Genomic DNA, 25,040 nt, shown 5'->3' on the forward strand with positions numbered 1-25,040 from the left:
GCTATGTGGGCCCCAGAGTCAGTCTTGACGACGTGGAAAAAAGAAAAATTTTGATACTACAGGGACTCGAACTCCGATCCCTCGGCTGTCCAGTCCGTAGCCTGTCGCTGTACCGACTGCGCTTTACCTCTTCGTATTATTATTATTATTATGTATTGTAGGTGTATGAGGCACTATGCTACAAGCCGGAGGTTCGCTGGTTCGATTCCCGGTGATACTATTGCACTTTTCAATTAACCTAATTCTTCCAGGAGCACTGTGGCCCTGGTGTCGGCTGAGCCTCCAACAGAAATGAGTAAAAGGAATCTTCTTGGGAGTAAAGGACCACCGACCCGTAAGGCTGACAATCTCACCGCAGTCTGTAAGCCAGTTGTCTAGAAAATGTGGGAGCTTCAACGTCTCCCAACCCTAAGGTCCTCCACACCATGTTTCCTTTGATGTTATTAGAGTTATAGTGTTTATGTAAAGGTATGGTTGCCCCTGTGCTAGATTTAGGATGCACCACCGCATGATGACGAATGAGGGAGAGGAGAAATAGCCATATACATTCTTAATCTTGGCGCTAGATGGGGTGAGCAGTGAACATCACTTCTGGTGGCTTTAACCGGAGGAAGAAGCCGTTGCTACCTATAGTTTAGGAAGTCGTGTAGGCCCAAGAACCAATTTGACACTCTGGAGAAGAGAAAATCTATGGCCTCTGCAGGGGCTCGATCTTCGATTCCTGAGTCGTCCAGCCCATAGCCTAGTCACTAAACGGACTGAGCTATCCTGGCTCCAACGAGGTCAATATATATGTACTATCAATTGAGGGTTAAGTTAAACACATCTTCCTAATGACTCTGTGGAGTTTAGATTCACTGCTGGCGTTGCGTCCTCTTCGTGACGTGCGTCATCTGTCCGGTAGTCATGGCAACGGGGCTTGCTGAGTGGTTTGTCGAAGTTGGCAGGCGCGCGGGGGTAAACACGTCAGTCCTTCACGTCGGCATTCTCTTCCTCCGGCCGGAAAGATCTTGCGGCTGTCCTTGCGAGATGGTCGCTAGGATACACAGTTTTCTGAGTATTAAACAAAACATTGGGATATGAAAGAAGTGGGAATAGAGTGGAGGAAATTATGAGGAGAAGAATGCCGTTAATTATTTCCCTTGGTATTTAGGGATTACGATTTGCTGAGATGAGGAATGTTGGAGGGGAGGGGTTTCGGAGGCAGATCGATAATATGAAGGGGTTCTTGATGAAATGCAATTGGGGTCGGCGGAAGTAACCGGTTTCTTGGCGCGGTACGCAGGGACGGCTGATTCTCGTTCCTTCCACTGCTCCACTGCACTTGATTGAACCTACTCGTCGAGACGTACCTCTTGTACCTTTACTTACCACGCTATCGGCCGCGCCATAGTTCAAGCGGTTAGTCGCTGGCTTCCCACCGCGGCGGCCCGGGTTCGATCCCGGGTCTGGTCAAGTGGGATTTGTGGTGGACAATGTGGCGATGGGGCAGGTTTCCTCCGAGTACTTCGGTTTCCCCTGCCAGTCTCCATTCCACCAATTGCTCCACAATCACCCTCACCTATCATCTGGGGAAGGTACAATAGGCCAGAAGTAGCCGCAGTACAAGGGACTTAGTCCCACCCCACTAGCAATAAAAGAAATAATACCACGCTATCAGTGGTATCACCACACAGCTTCGAAAGGTTGGTTGATATATGATCCATGAATTTGAAACGATTTGGAAGGAAGAGACAGTGACCGATTCGGGACAATATCACGGAATTTGCCTGGAGGGACGGAAAGCAACCACGGACACCTAAATTATAGTAGCTAGTGTGAGGGCCTGGATTCGAAATGAGAACCTCCAGAACACGAGTCAGCTGCTTTACCACTACAGTAACGTGTTCAGTCGTATAGGTATAGAATCAAAATCTGTAAAATATATCTTTATTGTGGAGCTGGGGTAGCGCAGTCGTTATACCGACTGGCTACAGGCTGGACGACAGAGGGATCGGAGTTCGAGTCCCTGTAAGGTAAAGAATTTTGTCTTCTCCACGTCGTCCAGATCGACCCTGGGGCACACCCAGCCTCCTATCCAATGGGTACCGGGGTTAAAGCGACAAAAGCGTCAAGCTAACCACTCATCTTTATCCAGTCTCGAGGTAAAGAAAATTTGGGTCTACGATGGTAAATCAATAAGTAAGTTAGAAATGGATATAGAACTCAAACAAATAAGAGTACTGATTTGAAAAATGCTTTTATTTCTCAACATAATCTCCCTGTAAATTGAGGCACTTGTCCCATCGTTTCACAAGCCCCTGAAAACCAGCAGAATAAAATTCTTTGGGCTGCTGTCGGAACCAGGCGGTGACTTCCCTTTCTACAGCTTCACTGTCGAGAAAATGTTCAGCCGAAAGATGATGTTTAAGAGGGCCGAACAAACGGAAGTCGCTTGGAGCAAGGTCGGAGCTATATGGAGGATGGTCGAGGATTCCCACTTGAAATTTCGCAGCGTCTCATTTTTCTTGTTGGCAGTATTGGGACGCGCGTTGTCATGCAAGAGCAACACGCCTTTGGTGAGGAGTCCTGGTCGCTTCCGTTGAATGGCCTTATGAAGTTTCCTGAGGATGTTACAGTAGGAGTCAGCATTTACGGTTTGTCCTTGAGGCTGGAATGCGCTGAGCATTATGCCTTCGTGATCCAAGTAACCGCCTGGTTGCGACAGCAGCCCAAAGAATTTTATGCTGCTGGTTTTCAGGGGCTTGTGAAACGATGGGACAAGTGGTTCAATGTACAGGGAGATTATGTTGAGAAATAAAAGCATTTTTCAAATCAGTACTCTTACTTGTTTAAGTTCTATATTCATTTGTAACTTACTTATTGACTTACCCTCATATATATATATATATATCCACTCCCCCATGAGCATTCATGGTGTAGTGCATAATTAGTTAAGCAGTGCCTGGGGTATGACCGGGCCACCCTGTTCCTGGAAGATATAAATACGGGGATCCTGCGCTCCAGGTTGGTGTAGTCTCGAATCTCAGACAGTAAAATGTCATGAATCCGGCGGGACTCTGGCCTGAGAATGACTGCGCTGACGAGAACCAGCTGCAGTTGTAAGCTGCAGGCTTATCCTCTGGTCAAATAGGATGTTACGTAAAGACTATGACAGCAAGTGTTCAATTGAAAAAAAAAAGTGTTGCTGGTCTTGTTTCTGAAGGGACTTTGCGCAAAATCGAAATGATTGGCGGTAAACCGCCAGTCTTAAAGTAAACCTGACTTTGACGCTGATGATAGCTCAGTTGGAAAGGAGCTCTCGTTCAGAGGGGACTTTAAGACCTAAAGCAAAGAACTAGTCATTGTTAGAAGCCGTTAAAAGGCAACTACTAGTGAAGACACTGAGGGCTTGAAAGGAAAGCGTGTGTTGTGGTGATTTGTAAAGTGTGGAGAATAGTGATGGCGCTGTGATTACTTGCATTTCCAAGTTGTGTGTATAAGTGATGAATAAATCCAATATTCAATCCAAAACCCCGTCGAGAGTCACACTAATACAAGCGACAGTATCATTTATAGTTCAAATAGTTTATTGTCCTGAAACATTTACTTTAAGATAATAAAGGGTTCTGGGCCCTCAATTGAATATGCGGCGTCGTTTCGGCAGTTTTTTTACATTACAGCCGAGTGACCATGGGATGGCTGTATCCATGTAAAGAATGCCTAAGACGTTGGAAAACCGGGATCTTGGCACGGGACGAACCAACTGTGCTTCATGTTAAATCTACTCCTTACGGACAGACTGCCCGGAATTCTGTTCCTTTTAGAGTCTCTGGGACTACCCAGCATCTCATGTTTTCCCGAGATTTAAGGCAGCCGGAGCGTGAAGCTAACCAGTGACTTCAATGGTCATCAAACCATGAACTACTCTTATATCATTCCTACATAGGAGACCATTTCGCTATTCAACACTCCGAAAACGGTAGGATTTAACTCTGTTTTTTTTTTCGGCTTTCGCTTAATGTGTGATTTCTGTTTTCCGGACTAAGCTGCATCGAATTACTTTGGGACGTGTTTGATAGCTCTTTTATATCTGTAGAGTTAGGCAGTGTTTCGGAGGTGAAGCCATAATTGAATAAACGCTGACACGTTTATCTCCTCGCGTCAGAGGATTACTTGGTTTCCAGAATATTATTCGTGACCACCTTTTCATTATCCACATGGACACTGCTTATTGGTTAGCAACCCACTCCTCTCTTCAACCAATCAACGCGTCAGTTTCGACGCGCTTCTTAAAGCGAGAGCTGTACTACAGCTGCCAAAACCCACCCCGAAGTAATCAATCCTGAAGGTGACAAATCTAACGTTTGCCGAAACGTTGGAAAATCCTCAACATTTTGAGGCGGCCTAGTCCCGAGATCCGAAATCACAATAATGTCACTAAATTAAATATTTTGAATGGATTATTTGGGCGATGAAACAGCAGCACTGTAACAAGCAAGTTGTAAGGGAAAAAGTTCACGCCTATTTTATGTTAATGTTTGCAGCTTATTCCGGAAATAGCCTGACCAACTCGTCTCGGGTGAATTACGGTCACATGAGTCCGTAGTGCGAGATGATTCTGTTAACAACCTCGTATTCCTGGAAAGCTCCCCGGTTGGAATTATAAATTATTAAAAGTTGTGGTCTTCTTTACGTCACTGGCGCGATAGATATGAGAAGTCGCGTAAGTGTACCTATTAACTTCAGGTCTCTCTGTGCTCATGTTACAACTCGAGAACTGTTGAACGGATTTGAATGAAATTTTGTACCGAGGTCACTAAAATATTGGCATGAGTATGAGTGAATATAGACGGGGTTTGGATTGGTAATTGGATTTACTGAACACTTACCGATCGTGACTACAAGTAACTGTAGCGCTGTCGCTCATTCACATACTCTACACTTCACTACAGCAAGTACTAAGTCTTCTCAGTATGCTGTGTCTTCACCAGTCGTTGCCTGGTGAGTGACTCCAACAAAGCATTGTACAAGTAACTGTAGCGCTGTCGCTCATTCACATACTCTACACTTCACTACAGCACGAACCAAGTCTTCTCAGTCTGCTGTTTCTTCACCAGTCGTTGCCTGGTGAGTGATTCCAACAAAGCACTGTGATTCCGTGTGCACATTCTTAACGGTTGACGACTGTCCCGCAACTAAACTCAAGTCAAAGTCACATTGCGACTGACGGTCAGTCAGTCAGTAAGCCTTCCTGTCGAGCCCCATTTGGGGCTCATAACCAGATATTTATTACTGCTTGACCGTTACGGTCTTGTTTTTTGGGGCGCCCTCCCTGACGAGAGGACGGGTCTGTCTTTTATATATGCTACAGGCCATTGCCAGCGCAGTCTTTCTCGGGTCTGAATCTCTTGGGACTCGCGACCATATTTTATTGGCTCAGTTTTGAGACTTCCCTTTTCGTCGCCTCATACGACTCACAGGGTCAGTTGTGAGCGGTTGTGATAGAGTCGCCGACCAGTAAGGACGTGAACATGGAAGTCGAGAGATCTACGGCGTTGGAAGCCGTTACTATTGAAGACAAAGCAGACAGAGGATTTAGTGCTTGGTGCAGTGAGTTGCCGATAACGCTATAGTTACTTTTAGTTACTTTCTATAAATGGTCAGTGAATCTAATTACCAATCCAAACCCCTTCTATAGACACTCATACACGTAGCAATACCGTACATTTATTCGAAACACGTTTAGATGTGATGCATATTAATGTCTTTCGAGGAAAACCAGTTTCTGGTTTTGAATAGTGTGATGAGGTTTGGAAGGTTGCAACAGTGGGATTCTGACTGCAATGAACTTTGACCAAAAAACCTCTGGGGAACAATCTTCATCACTGTTTGATGATGACGTCCCTTCATAAATGTTTTAGGTTGACAATAACTGCAATATGGAGCCTGAAAATAACAGACAAACGTGCACACACGAGCACTTTTCTCCTTCTCTGTGTTTACATTAATGTTAATAATGTTAATGCTTATTTTCCTGTGCCAGGCGATAAAGTATCATGCAATATTTATGCTTTACATTTGGTAGGGAAAGGTTTCCCTACCAAATGTCTTCATGCCCACGAAGAAATTCATAATTCCTTAAGTTATAGGTAAAATTTCAAATCTCATTCTTGGATAGTACTTACGGATTTCGTATTTCTCCTCACTCCCTCTTGGCACGTGACCCAGGCTGGCGTAGTCGGTATAGCGACTGGTTACGGGCTGCACGACTGAGATATCGGAGTTCGAGTCCCGGTAAAGTCAAGAATTTTCTCCTCTCCACAGCGTCACAACCGGCTTTGAGGTCTATCCAGTGGATACCAGGGGGTTCCTTCCCCGGGGTAAAGCGGCCAGGGAGTTAAGCTGCAGAGGTAAATAAAACGTGGATCTATGCATCCATTCCTCCATTCGTGTTCATGGCATAGTGCTTAGTTAAGCACAGGTGCAATTTTGCGCTTCCTTCCAGATCCTTTACAGTTCCTCATTAATCTATCGTCCTCTCACCCGACGCTACTGAAAGTAAAAAAGAATACGCAGTGAGGTAAATTTGGCTATGAAAGATGAAAACGATGGAATTGCAGAGAGGAAAGAATTGAAATAACCTAACTCACAGCGAGGGATGAGATAATTAAAAGTAGGAAGAGAGACTAGGACAATAAGTTAACAAATGGTGTAGAAGAGGACGATAAATAAGAAAATTGATTCAAACAGAACCCATCTTAGTAGTAACTTAATACGAAAAGAAAATTGAAAACACCGTCGACATAAAACAGAAAATAACCCGAGAATGGGTAAGGAAATGAAGGGTATAAATAAAGACTGTAAACCCATCGTTAAGCCGAATTTTGCTTGTTACGAAGAAGTTTAATATTGTCTGCTTTTCATTATTCGCATTAAATTGTGACCTGTATTCCAGCAATAGTTAAGCATTGTAGGGAAACAAGATACTTAACAGTGAACACAGGGGTGGCTTAGGCCTTTGCAATTCTCATGAAACCTAGATTTGTACGTTGCTATTATTTATGTGCAATCGTTAAGTCCAAAAGCGACGACATGGCTTTTAGAGTTTAAGATATGATAAATGGTGTTTCAAGAGGAGTATGGCGGATGCTGGAAATAGTGGAGCCAGCGCAGTAACTGCGTTAATGTGTCCCTGTGTTTTTATAGAGTGGTTTCCATTTCTGTGAATGACGTAATTAGATCTGCTTTCTTGTCTCGGTGCGCACAAGACATCTGCATTCCACGACCTCTGAAATCTGGTTAACTAATCTCTGGGGCCCTGTGTTATAGAAACTTCTATATTCATTCGTTTCGGAGCGGAGTATTTTAATTCTCCGTTATCTCTTCCGTCTATCTATGGCTCTGCAACCCTTGTGAACCTTTGCCGCTTTTTCGGTTTCTTAAACAATACAAAATCGGTAGGACTCTTCGAACGGGGGATCAGCCCGTCGCAAGGCCGCTACCTACACACAAAACATCACGAACACAGACTAAACACACACAGACATTCATGCCTCGAGTGGGATTCGAACCTATGAGGCCAGTTTTAGAGCGGGCGAAGGCGGTTCATGCCTTAGACCACTCGGCCACTGTGATCGGCTTATCTCTTCTTCATTTCTCCAAAATATGATTAAAACGTAATAGTTGAGTCGATGCACAAAGGGATTTATCCGTGAATTTAATAATTATTTGAATTAGCAGAATTTTATATTATTATCACCCACCCTGTACGATTCTACCCTGAAGATAGGGGCATCATGAAACTCATAAACGTCATACGATTACTCGCATTAACTCCTCATAACCATTGCGATAGCTGAAATATCAAGAGTTAACTACCGCGAAGACTTCAAATTAGAAGTTTTATTTTGTACCTAGAAATAAATTCGTGCTTTTGTGAACACTATAATGAACCTTTGGATTCACAGATACTGCGTCCATGGACATTTCTTCGATTTTTTTAATAATTTTTGTACTCTGACATATATCCAGTCTTTGTTAGTTCGTTTTTATTCCATGGTACAACACATCAAGTATAAAAGCCTGTTACCAGAAATTACGAAAGCACAGGGATAACTGCGTTCCATGATTAACCATTTATCACAATCCTCTTGAACAGACGGAAGCATTTAAAGAAAAAGTTCATCCCTGAACTTCTAGTTCCATGATACGGGTCTGCTGTATCTTATTTCACGGACGGAAGAGAAACTTCGTGTAGGAAGTGATATACTTTCCTGTAGCAAGAGAGTGAAGCGCTGCTTCTGTTTCTGAGCTGATGTGTATTAACGCTACCTTGGTAGCGTAGATGTGGACTAATTATATCCCAAAGTACTTTTAAGTAGAGCTCGAGGCAAGAGAGCAATATAATATCATCTGTATTTCGCATTATTTTACAGTATTTGTGGAAGTTGAATATTGCAATTAATACTACATATAGTGAGCATCATAAATGTTTTAAGTTTATATAGTCTTATAGAAACATTTACATATTGGTGGCTTCCTGATCGTAGTGGTATACCTCCGATGATGATTCATTAAGAATCGAAACATGTTAGGTAACTAAGTGCTGAAGTAGCGAAGGCATTATATGTTACATTGGACTGAAATAATCTTAATTGTAAACTTAATAGTGTGACGGACCAGAATGAAACAAATCAAATTCATTGAATATTGCGGTTATATAGAACTTATTGTCACGTATATGAATGACTGCAGACGAGGTTTGGATTGGTAATTGGATTTACTGAACACTTACAGATCGTAACTACAAGTAGCTATAGTGCTATCACTATTTCACACTCTCAGCAGTTCACTACAGCACGTACGAAGTCTTCTCAGTCTGCAATATCTTCAGCGGTTGTTTCTTGGTAGCGGCTGCCAATGCCGTAACTTCCTCAGCTTCCGTGTTCACGTCCTTACTGGCTGGCGGCCATCTCACAGCAGTCCTGCTGGCCCTATCCAGCACATTCATTCTCATTAATTTAATGGCGGCTGACTCTCATTACATAACCTCGGCACGGACTGCACAGAGCGCTCCTCTTCCAACAGTACTTGTATTGTTGCGAGCATGTATTTTGAGACCATTGCATAGCAAAGGCGGTGCAACGGCTCTTAGGTAGCTGCTTATTTCGCAGTCGTTGCGTAGCAACGAGTCTACATGCCACAGTATTTACAATGTCATAGAAACTCTGAATTCAAGCGCAGAATGTCACAACTAACTTGACAACAACGTGTGTCGGGAGATTCCGGCTTCAAATTTGGGCCCCGAGACCGGCTTCCGTCATTCATCCAGACGAAATTTGATAGAGTGGGTCACCTCATATTAAGCCACTGTCACTTCCTTCTTGATATTGTTCAATTCATTATTCAGTAATAATGTTGCCCTTCGACACTGTATAGAGCGAAGTATTCGAAACATTAATTATACCGTAAGTAAATAGCACGAATAAACGTGCTAAAACTTTCTGGGGTATCAGACGTGATAATTTTGGGGAAAAAAAATCAACGTTTCGGCGATCTCCTCGTTTTCCATCATCAGGGTCAATGTTGTGAATGGCCGTATATCGCTTATATTTGTACCAGTTTGTCAGTTCGTCCTGTTGGTGTATTACGCAGTGAGATGGCGACGTCGGACTGTGCCGTCACCCATCCGACTCGAAACTTTCGCCGTGTTGCAGTTTTTGCCACTGCAAACATGTCCGGTTGATACAAACGTAGATGCTGTTCACGAACACAGCAATGAACCAGGCCCACGGGATCGAGTTCCGTGAGAGCGAAGTGCCGGTAAAAACATCCGGCTACATCGACCGACTTGTCAGAGAAGAAATGAAAATAAAATTACTTCCGGACAGTACAAACACAGAGGAAAGGTTCACGCTCAGCAAAGCATAGAATCCAAGGCCCGGTTTATTAAAGCACTCTACCACGCACACATGACGAATATCCCAGGAACACACAGAGAAGAGCATGCAAAAAAAAAAGTAGTTTGACAAAAGGGACACCAAGTTAAGCAACATGGTGAAAGGTTAAAGTCGGATGGTTGACCGCACAGTTGGACTCCGCCCCGTACTGCACAATACACCAATAGAAAGAGGCATCGATCTGACAAACCGTCAGACGTAAGGTTAACTCTGACTCCACATCGACCCTTATAGTAGAATTCGAGATCTCTGGAACGCTGGGTCTTGGTTCTATACTTATATGGTTGATCGCGGAAGAAAATTTAACACATCTATTCGCCGTGAAAGCTTCAAATCTTACAGCACGAATATTCATTAGTGTAACCGGTATAGCTCAGTCCGTACAGCGGTGGGCCAGGATTCAGTTACCGGCAGGGACTTCAGATTTTTCTCTTCACAGCGTCATGACCGGCTCTGGGGCCTAGCCAGCCTCCTAATAAATGGGCACCGGCGACATTTTCTCTGTGGGTAAAGCGGGAAGGGCGTGAAGCTGACAATTACCTCCATCTAATGAAAAGTTTTAAACTTGTGGAGCTCCATCTCCACTTCCACGTGCGTCTTCATTTCGCGGTGCTTAATTAATTAAGCACAGGGACAAATTTGCCTCTTAATTTATTACTGTGGTGATGAAACGTCACAAATTAATCGTAACCCAAGCCAGTTGAATACATTTCACGTCATTAAAATATTGTCACATGATTGTGTGTGACTATAGACGGGGTTTGGTTTGATAATTGGATTTATTGAACTCTTTGTTACACAACGTGTGACTACACTTTACATTTTACAGTTACACACCAAAACACACACACACACACACTAGTTCCCACAGTCAAGCCTTCACTAGTCGGTTGCTTGGTAGCGACAACTAACTTGTCCTGCTTATAACATCTTGACGCGGACTGCACAAAGAATACTGTTCCTCTGTTGCTGTTTACTGGCCGCTGCTTAGTAACGGCCGTTGTATAGTTGATTATTTCTCGGCCATTGCCTAACAACGGGTCTACATATCACAGAATTTTCGTTTCTAAAATCATTTTTATAATTTCAGTTCATTTAAACTTTCATCTTGCAAGTACTCTTGTCAATTTGAGATTTATGGAGTGTGATTTTATATTCATTCGTCCTTGGCACGCGTCCAGATATATTTACCTTGATTTGAAGGCATTAAAGTAGCTTGGTGAGGGTACGTTGTGTGTTCTCGTTATTTGGGTCTCTTTAATTCGTGTCAGGAACTCTTTCTTCTTTAATTCCTCCTAGTCTCTTGCGTTTCCTCGAGGTTTTACTGGAACCGACATGTCAGGCTGCGGTTTGCTAAAGTAGACGTTTATATGTATTTATTAAGAACCCCCGTAAGTAGTATACCCGGAACTATAAAACTTCCTACCCCTATTCTATTTGATCTCGTTTCGGAGTTGTTAAATCCTCAGGTTTACCTTTTGTGCCCGCGCAGAAAAACTGCAAAAGTAGAACGTATTAGTTTTGCCATGCCTGTTCGGTCATGAGTGAGGACGCATGTAAGTAGTTAAATGGATTTACACACGATTTTATATGTTATAGGGATTTGTTAAAACTCCTTGACATATTCCAGTTTTGTTTAATGTCGGATAAAAATGAAGATCACTTTACACGGAGACTTGCACGAATTTAGGAGCACAACTCGCTAAATTCTTATCACAGCGAAGAATGGTTCAAATAGACTTGTAGAGAGAAAGAAAACATATATTTTGTGCTCCGCAAGGGCACGAATGTGGGCGAAAGCGCCACAATTGTTACGCAATATTTACGAGGGGGAATAAGCAAATAGGTCAAGGCCGCGCCATAGCTGGTGCGGCTAGTCGTTGGCTCCCCACCTCAGCGGCCCGGGTTCGAGCCCAGGTCTGATCAAGTGGGATTTGTTGTGGACAAAGTGGCGCTGGGGCAGGTTTTCTCTGAGTACTTCGGTTTCAACTGTCAATCTTCATTCCACCAAATTCTCCTTAATCATAATCACCCGGGGCAGATACAATACACCATTCAGTGGCCGACGTACCGAGTGGACCCAGCTGGACTCCTCCCCCCACTATGCGAATTTAGAAAAAAAAGAAGCAAATAGGTCGCAAATAGAAGTGAAACAGCTGTAATGGACTTAATAGTTTTCTATGTTTATCACTAGGTAGCAGCACAGTGCAGCTTTATGACAGTCTTAAGTGGTCATGATCGAATGCCGGTGATCGGGCCATCAACCCCTGAGCTTTTCAAAAGCCATTTTACGGATATAAGTAGTTCCTCTTTGTATTCCTGCTCCCTTTCTGTCTTCTTGTATTTAATTATGGTTTCGTGAATTTATCTATTCCCTCGCAGTAAGTTTTCCAGTTCTCGTGCGTGATTTTTCTGTCTATATTTTTAGTGCTAATCGCCTGCCTTTTGTATTCTAAAAACGTGTTTTCAGTTTTACAGTATTTCCATTTAAGAAATTTAGCTTTTCTGATTCTAATTACCTTATCGTATTCGCTGTTTCGCCAAACACTTTTGTTGTTTATGTTGACTTCCTATTTTTCCTTACTCTCCATTTTCGAGGTTGTTTTTGTTTTTTCTTTTGCGAATTGTCTTTTATAATTTTCCTTTAATTATGTGGATAAGCTTCTTGTATCTTTCCTTCGCATCCCTCGCTCTTCTATCCGTTATGCCTTTTTACTTTCGTGATTTTTCCCTTAACTTCTTCCATAAAGGCAGTCCAAATAGTGTCTTTATTATATAGTCTACATAATGCATAGTATACTACATAGGAGAATCATCACTGGATGATCACGCCGCACAAGTGATTTCTTACAACATATTTACTTATTGCTCCCTTGTAGAGTAGATTGTAAATTGCAAGAAGTAATAAAAAATTATGTAGTCTAGAAGCCGTCACTATGCCAGGGGTCTATTCCAACCTTGCAGGTATATAAGAGTGCTAGGTCGAGGGCAGCCATGTATCCTCTGGCCGTCATTCAGTAACGTAATGTTTCTTTCTATTTCGGTGATACAATGGAACAGGTTGTTGCCCTAGTACAATTTTTCCTATTACTCCACAAATGTTGATGTCCATTAAAGTCTCTCTCAATCAAGAATTTACCTTTGAAATGTGCGAAGAATTTTTTCCATACCCTCTGCTCGATTTTCATATGTGACTCTCTGTAACATGACACAATTAGTATTTTATCTTGGCCAGTATGTAGTTCAGTTGCGCACAATTCAATTTTGCCGTGACCATCATACTAACCATCTTTACGCGAATACTTCAGTTTATTATTTAGAAAAATGACAACTTCACCACGTGCCCTTTCGTTCCTTTCTCTTCTCACCACGTCACACCCTTTCAGGTACACACTTTCTGCTTCATCAAGCTAGGTCTCTGATAAAGCAAGTGTCACGTAACTTCGAACAACGCCAAGAGTAACAACAACTGGCCGCCTGTCACTTCTCACACCCTCCACACCCTTGTCTGAAATTTTTCTTCTGCGCATTCAAGGTTACTCTTAGCCTTGTTCGAAGTTACGTGACACTTGCTGTAGTATTATGACAACTACGTTTTGGCTCCTCTGTTGGAATTTGGGGAGCTTGTTTCTTAGACTTCCACAGTTCCATTGCACGAACTTTATTTGATAAATCCCGTTTAATTATTCTGTATATTGCTCTTGAAGCCCGACAGCTGCCCACAGGTGTATTACCATCGTCCCCGGAGTTTGTCACTAATCTGATTATCATCATCAATACGTTCTTGACTTCGTCCTCCATCTGAATGGACTCCAACTCGTCCAGAAATTCCTCTAACACTGTCTAGTCTTTTCAGCTGTTCATTTTATCTACCTCGCTTGGACTTGGTTCAGATATTTGAGTCCTGCTGCTATTCCATTGCCTTCTTCCCAATTTCCATCCGATCTGTTGGCTCGGGGCTTTATTGCTGTCACTTGTCTCTAAGTTATCCCACATCCCGTTTTCTTAGCGTTTTGAGAATGGAGAAGTTCCTCGTATTAGGTTCAACTTTCTCTCTGAGGCTTTCAGCAGCTGAAGAGAACTTAGGTTTCGACCGTCAGGTTTGTGGGCATTTTTCAACAATTTTCCTACATTTCTATGAGCCATGATTTAGTTGATTTCGTTCTGTTCTTTAATTACTGGATATCGCTCGCTGTTTTTTCTGTGATTACCATTACAATTAAGGAATTTTAATTACAAGACCCTTCATGTTTTGCTTCTCCGCATGAGAAGGAATGTTGCTCCTTCGTACACAATTTACTTTTATGGCCAAATTTCCCACATTTGTAACATTGTCGTATTGACGCAACGAAAGTGGAAACTTCAGTCTTCATATTGCAAAAATATACATGAGGGTCCAGTTCCTTAGTTCTAAATGTCAAATATACTGCCCTCATCTCTCTCCACCCCCCATCTTTGTCTCTCGGTTTCTTCGTTTGTCTCTTTGACTCTCTTCTTAAGTCTGACTGCGTCTGTGACCTGGAAGGGTAGGAGTGTTTGTTCTGTTTATCTGAGTTAAGCTGTTGCGTCAAATGTTCTGACTCCATATCCTCGGGTTCATCGTTAATCACTCCCTTTTTAATAACCTTATATCGCGGAATGTATGCAGTTAGCCCTTCATTTTGGATTATAGGGCTGTCCAAAACTCTATTTGCTTCGATTCTCTCTGAGGTCACTTCCCAAACAAACCGAGCATATTTTCAAATGAATTGGAGTCTGATATCCTGAATTTAGGCATAATATTTAAGATATAAAATCGACCCCACATCTTTTCTTTTCTTCCTTCCACTGATGGGGTATCAGGCCTCTTGTCTTTTAGGTGGAAATTAGAAGACCTTTTCGTAGATTTTAAAGATGTCATTATTTCTTAATTTTTTTTTAACTCTTGAAACGTTCTCCGAGGTCTTCCCTTCCAATCTGGCTGGCTTTATCATACCCGTTGTCAGACTTATTTGTACCTTCATTTCCCGGGATTTGCTCTTCAGACCCTACCTGTTGAACTGAGCCTTGTTCTGTTTTCTCCTTGGCTTGGTTGTGAGTCTGTGACTTATTTTTATTTTACTCTTCATTATGACTTTGCTTTACGCCATCCTTTGAAAATCTCTTTGGTGTTTTGCGGTTTCTTACAGCGCCAAGTTTTGCCCTCATTTCCTCATCTGTTGACGGGCCAGGTCCTGTTTCTTTCGCAACCCTCTTCTTTGGTTTGATAAACTTATTCTTTACCTTTTCGTAATCTGTATCTTCCATTTTATTTCTATTTTATTTACCTCAATTTCTTGGCCACGCCCTTCTTTTAGAGAAGCACGTGGACTCCCAGCCCGAAACCCCCACTTTAAAACTTGTCACTTTTATGTATAAAAATCGAAAACAATTCAGAAAAAGCAAGGGAAGAAACAAAATTAATTATGTTCAAACACCAAACTAAGTCGTTCTCAGTCTGCTTTCACTCTTGAGTACCTGGTAACAGCTTTCAAATCAACGGCCATACCACGTTGAAAACACCGGTTCTCGTCCGATCACCGAAGTTAAGAAACATTGGGCGTGTTTTTTTTTTTATTATTGCTAGTGAGGTGGGACTAAGCCCCTTGTACTGCGTTCACTTCTGGCCTATTGTATCAGCCCCAGATGATAGGTGACGGTGATTTTGGAGCAATTGGTGGAATGAAGATTTTAAGGGGAAACCGAAGTACTCGGAGAAAACCTTCCCCAGCTGCACTTTGTCCACCACAAATCCCACTTGACCAGACCCGGGATCGAAGCCGGGAAGCCAGCGGCTAACCGCTTGAGCTATAGCGAACTAGAGAAAAACTACGGATGGCTATATCCCAAAAACTGGGCATACAAAGGCTTACCACATGGTTGTGTTCTGAGTTCAAACTGACCCTCACTTTGTATGGCAGGGCTGAAATCCAGAATCAAACGGAAGTGCAAACTCCTCTAGCACGCAGACGTCATGGCACTCTATTCAGTTAACAGATATAGCAGAACTGACGTTTAGAAAACGGAAAAAATATACAAAATATTCAAGTTTATTTAAGGGAAAGTGACTTGGAGATAGAACTAACAAATGTCTATTTTATATTTTTTATAAAAGAAGGGGACAGCCATTGGAGAGCGGGAAATCACGGTACAAAGGGAAAAGGTTTCTTCGGTCAAATCAGTTATATTTTTAGGTCTGCATTTAAAATCTAACGTAAAATGTGAGGACGAAATTAACGTAGTAGTTAGGAAATGCGAAAAGCCGATGAAAGTCGTGAACTGTGTTAAGCACACTTGGTGACGAGCGAACCGATTGATTTTAATGAGACTCTAGAGGACACTTATAAGGACGAGGATGGAATATGGAGCATTTTTATTCCATAAACTTAAGTAGAAACAAGCAGAGAAGCTAGAGAGGATACGGTATAGGGCAATACGCGGAGCACTGGGCTACAGGAGTAGCTCCCCGACCAATGTAACGCTAGCAGAAGCCAAAGCATACCCAATCTTTTGTAGGTTCACAGATTTGGGAAGGAACTGTACGTGCAGGTGTTATACGTCAAGCAATCATCCAGTGGTCCAGTTGCTGTAGGAATTATCATCTCTAGTCGATAACCCAAGGAGAGGAGGAAATGAACAGCCACTGATCAGCAAATATTACAAAGAGGTAACCCTCCTCGGCGTCAGGGACTGTCCCCTCGCCTTCAACTGCACATACTAAAGCCACTTCTACGAGGCTAGCCTATCATTCGATGAGGGAAGACGAATAAAGGAAGCAGAGAATCATAACGAGGAATTGACAAAAATTCCCAGGAAAAAATGAGAACCAGGAAATATTTCGCCACGGACGGCTCAAAAATGGAGAACAAGCCGTTCGTAGGATTCGCATCGATAGATATAAAAAATTGTCGTAGTAGGAAATTCAGGAGAGTATAACATAGCGTCCACATTGAAGGCGGAAGCACTGGCATTTGGCGAAACACTAGAAACCATCGAAAAAATAGACTCGTAGCAAATTGCATGATTTTCTCAGACTTGGCAAGCATATTAAAAGCAATTAGCAACATCTACAACGAACAGCACATCCCACGTTACTCAAATTCTTAGAGACAAAATAGAGAGACTGGAATTGTGAAGCAAAAAAATTTAATTTTACTGGATCCCGGGGCACTGCGGAGTTGAAGTTAATGAGAGACCTGACTCGGAGGTGAATCAATCAATCAAGGAAGGCAGAGACAGTCAACTACTATGACTAGTGGCAGATCTTAGGGCCCATTGGAAATAGAAAGGCAAAGAGGAGCTTCACAATTTCTGTCAAAACACCAAAGAATGACAGAGGAGAAAGCTTCTTTGAAAGGCACTACAGGAATGGCTCATCTCCGTGGTTTTCTGAGATAAAAATGAACCGTCGTGCCTTCGTGCCAATAAACCGTATGGGAGCAGGCCACTCCAGTTTTAAAACAAGCTTAAGTAGTTTTAACGTTGTGTCCAAGGCCGAATTCGAATGTGGTGATGGGCTGCAAACGGAGGAACATGTCTTCTGGGACTGTAAACTGTATGAGGACCAATAGACAACAGTGATGGACATTTTATCTTAAGAACAGCAAAAAGAATACCCAAAGTCAGTTACAGAGCTCTTAAGGCTAGAGAGAGAGAGAGAGAGAGAGAGGCAGGCGTGTGTTAATTCCTAAATAAAAAAAATAAATAAGTAAACGTACAAAATATTAATAGTACATTCTTGGAGCTGAGTTAAGAGATATAGTCAAAAATTGCGGGGCGACCGCTGTGATAGAATAAGATGTTCATAAGACTGTGCTACAGAAGGCCGGATGGACATTGCTTAGGACTTTTTGTATATATGTGTATTCTTTCAAAATGAAGTCTAAATAGCAGACGTGCATGTGCATTTTCAGAGGCTGGTTTCAATAGTCAAAATGGCGACCGTGCTTGAGGGGTACATTACCGAAGAGCAGCGTTCTCTTGTGTGATTTTTTTTTGGGGGGGGGGGGAAGGACTGACTGCAAAGGACATTCATAAAGAAATATTTCCTGTTTACGATAGCAAGTGTTCTCGCATAAAACGGTTCACAACTGGTTCGAGAAACGTGGCAAAATTTCGCTGATGACGAAGAGGTTGAAACAGTCAAAAGTCTTCAGTGCTGCGGGTTTCGACGCACTGGTAAAGCGATGGGACAAGTGTATCACTGTTGGTGGAGGATATGTAGAGAAATGACTGTTTTTTTCCTGGTTCGAATATCACGTGTTTTACGTTTCACATCTCTGTCCCATCTACTGACTCTCCCTCGTATATTCCCGAAATTCTTCAGTTACTGCCAGAGGCTGTAGCTTACCTATTATGACATATATTCAGATCCCGTATATGCTGATTTCGTCAGGATTCATTCTCCCGTAATTAAGATTTAAGTTAACATTTAAATATACTTTGCTTACTGCTTATGTTGATTTCGTGTCGCTGGAACCCCAACATGTTTTCGTATTACAAGACCATCAACAGAGGGGTAAAGGTAAAATTGTCCCTATGCTTAATTAAGCACCACGCCATGAAAACGTAGGGCGGAAGGATATTTAGCTCCACCATTCTCTACCTAGGCACTAGATGGTCAGCTTCATTCTCCGGCCGCTTTACTCCTGAGCACGGAGCCCTCAGTAACCAGTAATGAACCAGTAAGTAAAGTTTTTCGTGTGCTTAACTAATTAAGCACTACACCATGAAAACGCATGCGGGAGCGGATGTATAGATCCACGTTTTCTTAACCTCGATACTAGTTGGAGTGTTCTGTTTCACGCCCCGGCAGATTAACTACTCGTACCCATTGAATGGAAGGCTGGGTGGGCCCATATGAAGTCTGGATGACGTGGAGAAGAGAAAAATCTTAACGCTACAGGGACTGTAACTCAGACAGTTCGGTCGCCCAGCCCGTAGCCAGTCGCTATGCTGCTGTGCTATCCTGGCTTCTAATGAGGGACGTAACTCATTAAAGGAAAACTTCACAAATCACACAAAACAAAACTGATTTCAGTCCGAAAGTGAACTACACCGACCGAGCGACCGCCGCTTGTCGTCGAAGTTAATGCCAACTTTAGCGGATAGAGTGTGTCGCGTGGTCACCGCAACGAATCCCCACGGTCGTTAATTTCGGTTTTCTAGACCGGAGCCGCTATTCCTTGAAATATCTCCTCAATTATCCTCATGTAGCTCGATGGACCTCTTTCCAGATCCACTACTTCTCATAAAATCTAGTAGCACCGGAAATCGAACACGGACCTCTGGATCTGTAACCACGAACTCTGACAACTAGACCACATAAAAGAAAGCAAATGATGAAAATATGAGGGACATGAATCCCCCATGCATTTAAAACTGATATTATGTTGTAATGCCGGTTACGGTAGCCGAGCGGTCTAAGGCATGCACTGTCTTCGCTCACTTCGAAGCCGAGATCGTGGGTTCGAATCCTACTCAGGGCATGGATNCACAGAAAAAAATAATAACCTTGTCAGTATGTTTGATTAAATTACTGTAAGCGAACAGAAAGAGAGAAGCGCCGTGTCGGATTTGCGGCTCCCATGTCAATGACGGTTAAGATAACTGGCTGAGAAGCATTACAAACTAGTCATTCACAATNACTTTTGGGGGAGTTATGTGTAATGTTATGGGAATCTGCAGCCACGAGTGAAGCTCAAGCTTGCTTAATTGTAGGCCCGAAAACTGGCGCTCCTGATTGTTGCTTTCCTCTGTTTTGTTTAGTCCTTATAGGAAAATGCTGGAGCAGTAACTGAAACTAGTCCATCATCGTCTCATGCTACTCTTCCCAGTTCATGAACCGAAGTCATTCTCTTGTTTCGTAGTTTGGGAAGTGTTGCTATATATGCTGTATTAAGAATAGATTGTACCTCATTTTCAGACACAAAATCAACACAAAGGACCCCCTCACGTTGCATTATTCCATGATTTCCTCAACCAACAACCGCGGTTATAATGACGAGACTCAAAACTACATTTAGTCTCAAGCTCAATTTTAAGACTGTTTAGAACCAACACAAATTAAGAGTAGGGTTTTATATCACAAAAATTTTTTAAAACTTTTAAATTAAATTTTATTTCAAGCACATGTTATATTAAAATACAAATTATAATACATTTTAGTTTTAAACAACCTTAAACATGAAGAAATCCGTCTTCTGGGATGTGCCGCTGTGTAGAAATTGTGTAACCGACGTTTCAGAGGAACGTATCGCCTCCATCTTCTCCACACCCCGTCTCTCCTGCACTTACATAGCTGTGTTTACTCGACTGGACTCAGTCTGTGGCACCTACTCTGCTGGTTCGCTCGCGGATTTCTTCTTGTCTTCTACCCTGACGAAGGAGGCGATACGTTCCTCCGAAACGTCGGTTAACACAATTCCTACACGGTGCCACATCCCAGAAGACGGCTTTCTTCATAGTCACCGCCGTGAAAACCTCAAATCTTACAAACTTAACTTTTTTATTTGCTAGTGAAGTGGGACCAAGTCCCTTGTACTGAGGCCAATTCTGGCCTATCGTACCAGCCCCAGATGATAGGTGAGGGTGATTGTGAGCAAATGGTGGAATGAAGATTGGCGGAGGAAACCGCAGTACTCGAAGAAAACCTGCCCCAACGCACTTTTGTCCACCACAAATCCCACTTAACCAGACCCGGGATCGAACCCGGGGCGCCGCGGTGGGAAGCCACCGACTAACCGCTTGAACTATGGCGCGGCCAACCTTAAACTTAGATAGAAACTGTATATTACCAGGGTTTTCGGGTGTGTTGTTAGGTTATATTTTCAAAGGTGTATTCGTTATTAAAAACAAATCCAAATTTTAAAATATGGATCCGTATGAAGGAAACTCAATTCAAGAACTTAGATTGATATTCTTGTGAGTACCCTGAAGATGACCTAAGAAAGGTTGAAGCATGTAGCACACCAACTAAGTATAGTTAATAATAAAAATAATCTTTGATACGTCAGTATATTTTTATCTTTATTTTAGAGATATTATTGTTGTGTAGACGACCTGTTTAAGCTATTGTGCAAAGTACAACAGGGTGCATACAATGAAGACCAAGAATTGAAGTCGTCCTGTTTCGCAGTTTGGAAAGCGTCGTTATGTTGGCTACGAAATGAGACGCTGTGTTGCATTTCGCTTACTCCTACAGAGCACGGTGCTAAATGCGTATGCCATTTGTTTTAACATTACAGAATTCCGAATTTTGCCTACATTGTATTTGTCTCTTTTATATGATTGTCAGAATAGGAGTGAATATTTCAGTAAACAGCACTAACAGAGTTTTTGATGTAATGAGAGATATAGGGTTCTATGCATGAGGTAGGAACTGAATTTTAAAATAGCATTTAGTTGAATTTCATGGTTATTGGTGATTGTGCCAGCCCTGTAATAAATTAATCGTAAAATAAATCAATAACTAGGCAAAAAGGAAAAAGTTATCCTGTAAGAGGCTGTGGAGGCCGATAAGGTTATGAGACGTCGAGGCTTCCACATTTTCTAGATAATCGGCTCACAGACAGCGGCGAGGATGTCAGTCTTACGCGTCGGCCGCCATTTAACCCAAGAAAGATCCCTGGTACTCATTTCTGTTAGAGGTTGAGTCGACTCTGGGACCATAATGCGGCTGGAGGCATTAGATGATTTGAATAATTCAATGACCTCATCGGGAATCGAACCCGCTACCTTCCGGCTCGTAGCATAGTGCCTGAACCAACTATATTACCGCGTACCCCAATTAATAACCAGGTCCTTTCAAAATGTGGCGAAGGAAATATAAATTGAATTAATGAAAAAATTAATAGCAGATTAATTTGGAAGATGCTTGCTACCATCCAGTTCAGGAACTGTTCTCTCGTTTCTGATGGTTTAAATGTACAAAATTGCAATTCTGCCTGTAGTTTTGTATTCGTGTAAAACTTGGTCTCTTACTCTAATGAAAACATTATAGAGATCAGGATGCTGAGAATGATATCTGGATCAGAAAGGAGAAAGTAACAGGAGATTGGAGAAAACTGCAAAATTTTGGGCTTTATAATTCCTCTTCCTCGCCAAATATTTTAGAATTGTCAACCCAAGGGGGCTGAAATGGGTAGGGAATATGGCACACATGAAATAGAATGGTAGTACATACGGCGTTTGAGTAGGAAACTCCTTATTTAGAGATCTGAAAATAGACCGGAGGGTAATATTTGAATTGATCGTAAATACAATGGGACATTTGGGACTTGATTTATGAGGCTGTGTAGAGGGGATTCTTCCTTGGCTGTGCATCTAATAGCTTCTATGGGACTCAGCCCCATGGCGGTTGTTATAATTAGATATACATTTCGCTAATGTGAAGAGGACTGCTACTGCTTGTGGTCGGTTTGTGTGTAATGGGCAAGCAATATACGTTACGTTTAGATGATAATGCCAACATAGGGCCGTATTAATCTGAACCAATGCACATCGAAATCTGGTAATAAGTGGAACAGGTTCAAAAGACAATATCGTTTCTCAGTGTATGTATAGACTTGCTGAGAGGTACACAAAAGTGCCTGGTTTATGCTGATGTACACTACATTGACAAAACTGACAGGTATTCATGCTTTCCTCAGGCTCTCCAAGACAAATGCCTTCATTTTAACAGAACATAATCCACAACCAGTTTCTACAGCCTTCATTTGTCATTAAAACCATGCTGATATTTGACGCTATTTAGCCCACACAGCTGAAAAGCATCATTAAACGAACGATATATTTTTGCTGTAGAAATGTCACCTGCAATGAGTGAATTTACATATATATATACAGGATGATGTTGGAGAACGAGCACACGTTCTGCTAGTGAACGTGCCCTGCTCTTGCGCAAATGACGCCAGCAGCAGCCTAGCAACCAGAGTTACATTGTTTCAAATGTCGTGATGAGGAGTTCGTAAAGTTCATTACACAGGAGTGAAGTTATGATTTAAGTTGTATAAAATAGTATATGATTGTTACGTGGTTTGCTTTTTAAATGGTACATCCTGTACGAGCTATGATTGAGCCGTAAGACTGTGGTTCTTTTTGCAGGGATCATAACCACTTCTGGCCGGATGATCGGAGAGCGGCTGAGTGCCTCTGGGACGCGTCTTAACACCTCGAGCCCAGTGCAGTCGGCTTATCACGGCAACAAAAGCAGCACGGAGAGCGTCCCTCGTTCCAGCACCGGTGGTCTCAAGTCCGTATCCAGGCAAAGCCTCCTTGATATCGTAAGCTGTCGGCTCGGGGTCGGCCGAAACAAGCAGCAGCAGCACCAGGTACGATCAAGCAGGCAGTGAACCCGTGTCAGAGAAAGCATGTATTACTGCTACTGAGACTGAAAACAGAGTTGGACCTTGAAACATGTCTGAATAACTGTTTATAGTATGTAGGACCATGTCTCCTCTTATACATGATTGTGGAAAGGATGCAGTTTCGGAAACACTATGTATGTACAGTTACTATACCCGTCGTTTCAAGGTCATCTCACGTCTTATCTCTCCAACCCGCCTCTACGTGAAGACGGGTTGGAATAACTCCACCGTAGCCCTGCGAGTCGTAGAAGGCGACGTAAGGAACCCGGCGCGTGGGGCTGTAACTGGCCACCCTGTCACTGGGGGACATAAATACAGAGACGTAGTCCTCCAGGTTGGGGGCTTGGCGCAAGGCTGACCACCTTGCTATGTAAAAGAAATAATTGTTTCGAAATCCAAAGAAATGAAAACTGGATTCAGTCTGGCAGGATCTTCTGAGGAAGGCTGTAGCTTCAAAAGGACTGTTTTGCCGATAATGATGATGATGATGATGATATTTTTTCGTGTTCTTGAGAAGTGGTATCATAGTTTCTTTGCCCTCAATGTCATATAAGTTTATGTAAAAGCTCGAAGTTTCGGGAAGGATCTGACGGGTTCATTGGGATGAGCCCCATAGGGTTGTGAGACGTCGAAGCTAATATATTTTGTAGACAATCGGCTCACAGATGGCGGTGAGGTTGTCAGCCTTACTTGCCGGCCGCCCTTTGCCCCTAGGAAGATTCCTGGTACTCATTTCTGTTAGATGCCGAGTCGACCCTAGGGCCATAGTGCGGCTGGAAGGATTAGGTAAATTGAAAAAATCCCTCTCATCAGGATTCGATCCCGCAACCTTCCGCCTGGTAGCATAGTGCCTTAACTAACTACGTTACCGCGTGCCCCTATGCTCTTCGGGGTATGTGGTACAAGTAACTGGTTACTCTGATTGACCCTGGTAAGAAGGCTGGTCTAGAAGTAAACACGGAGAAGAACATTAAGATAAGTCTTTGGTGTTATGGACTGTATTGATTTGACTTAGGATAGGGACCAGTTGAGGGCTCTTGTGAACACGGTAATAAACCTTCGCATTCCGTAAAATATTTGGAAACTCTTTAAGTACCAGCACAACTGGTGGCTTCTCAAGAAAATCTGAGCTCCATGGAGTTCGTTTTTTGTTAGTGGGGAAATTTGAGCCGGTTTCCACTGAATGACGATTCTGAGATGAGCTCATGAGCCTTCGGATCGCAGTGAATTTTAGGAACGTCTTGTATGAGAATGACATAACGGAGCCATAAACACTTTGTGAATTTAGTGAAGAGGATTTCCTAAGATATGTATCTACCATTGTCCAGAATGCCCAGTTATTATGTAAGGTACAAGAGCTTCCTGAAATAAATCTCAAATAGAGGTTAAAGAGTAGAGGCCTTGCGACGAGCTGATCACCCGCCCAAGGAGTCCTACCGAATGTGTAAGATCTAGAAAAACCGAAGTGAACGGAGAAGTTCGTGGAGGTAGGCCTAGGCCCACTGGGGCTGTAATGCCAAGGGGGGAAATAGAGATTAAAGAACTTAAGAAGCTCTCTCTTAAATATTACTTATCTCTTAGCGAGGTATATAATTTAATTACATCTCTCTGATACTTTAATACATGTTTAGCTTTTGAAGCCAGGTTTTTTGTTATTCATTCAACCCTTTCGTTTTAGCGACGGTATCATTCTACTTCCTGTACTAAAATACAT

The 25,040-nt window shown here is 42.6% G+C and overlaps 1 protein-coding gene across 1 annotated transcript in view; it reads left to right on the forward strand.

Moving 5' to 3' along the window:
- The window catches only part of LOC111874445 (potassium/sodium hyperpolarization-activated cyclic nucleotide-gated channel 3), a 244,467-nt gene that overhangs the window by 45,611 nt on the left and 173,816 nt on the right, over positions 1–25,040 (forward strand). Inside the window, exon 2 of the mRNA XM_023869958.2 lies at positions 23,064–23,290. Within this exon, the coding sequence (XP_023725726.2) occupies positions 23,064–23,290 (227 nt within the window). The remainder of the gene's footprint in view (positions 1–23,063; positions 23,291–25,040) is intronic.

The sequence above is a fragment of the Cryptotermes secundus genome, unplaced genomic scaffold (genome assembly GCF_002891405.2).
Source record: "Cryptotermes secundus unplaced genomic scaffold, Csec_1.0 scaffold382, whole genome shotgun sequence".
NCBI lineage: Eukaryota > Metazoa > Arthropoda > Insecta > Blattodea > Kalotermitidae > Cryptotermes > Cryptotermes secundus.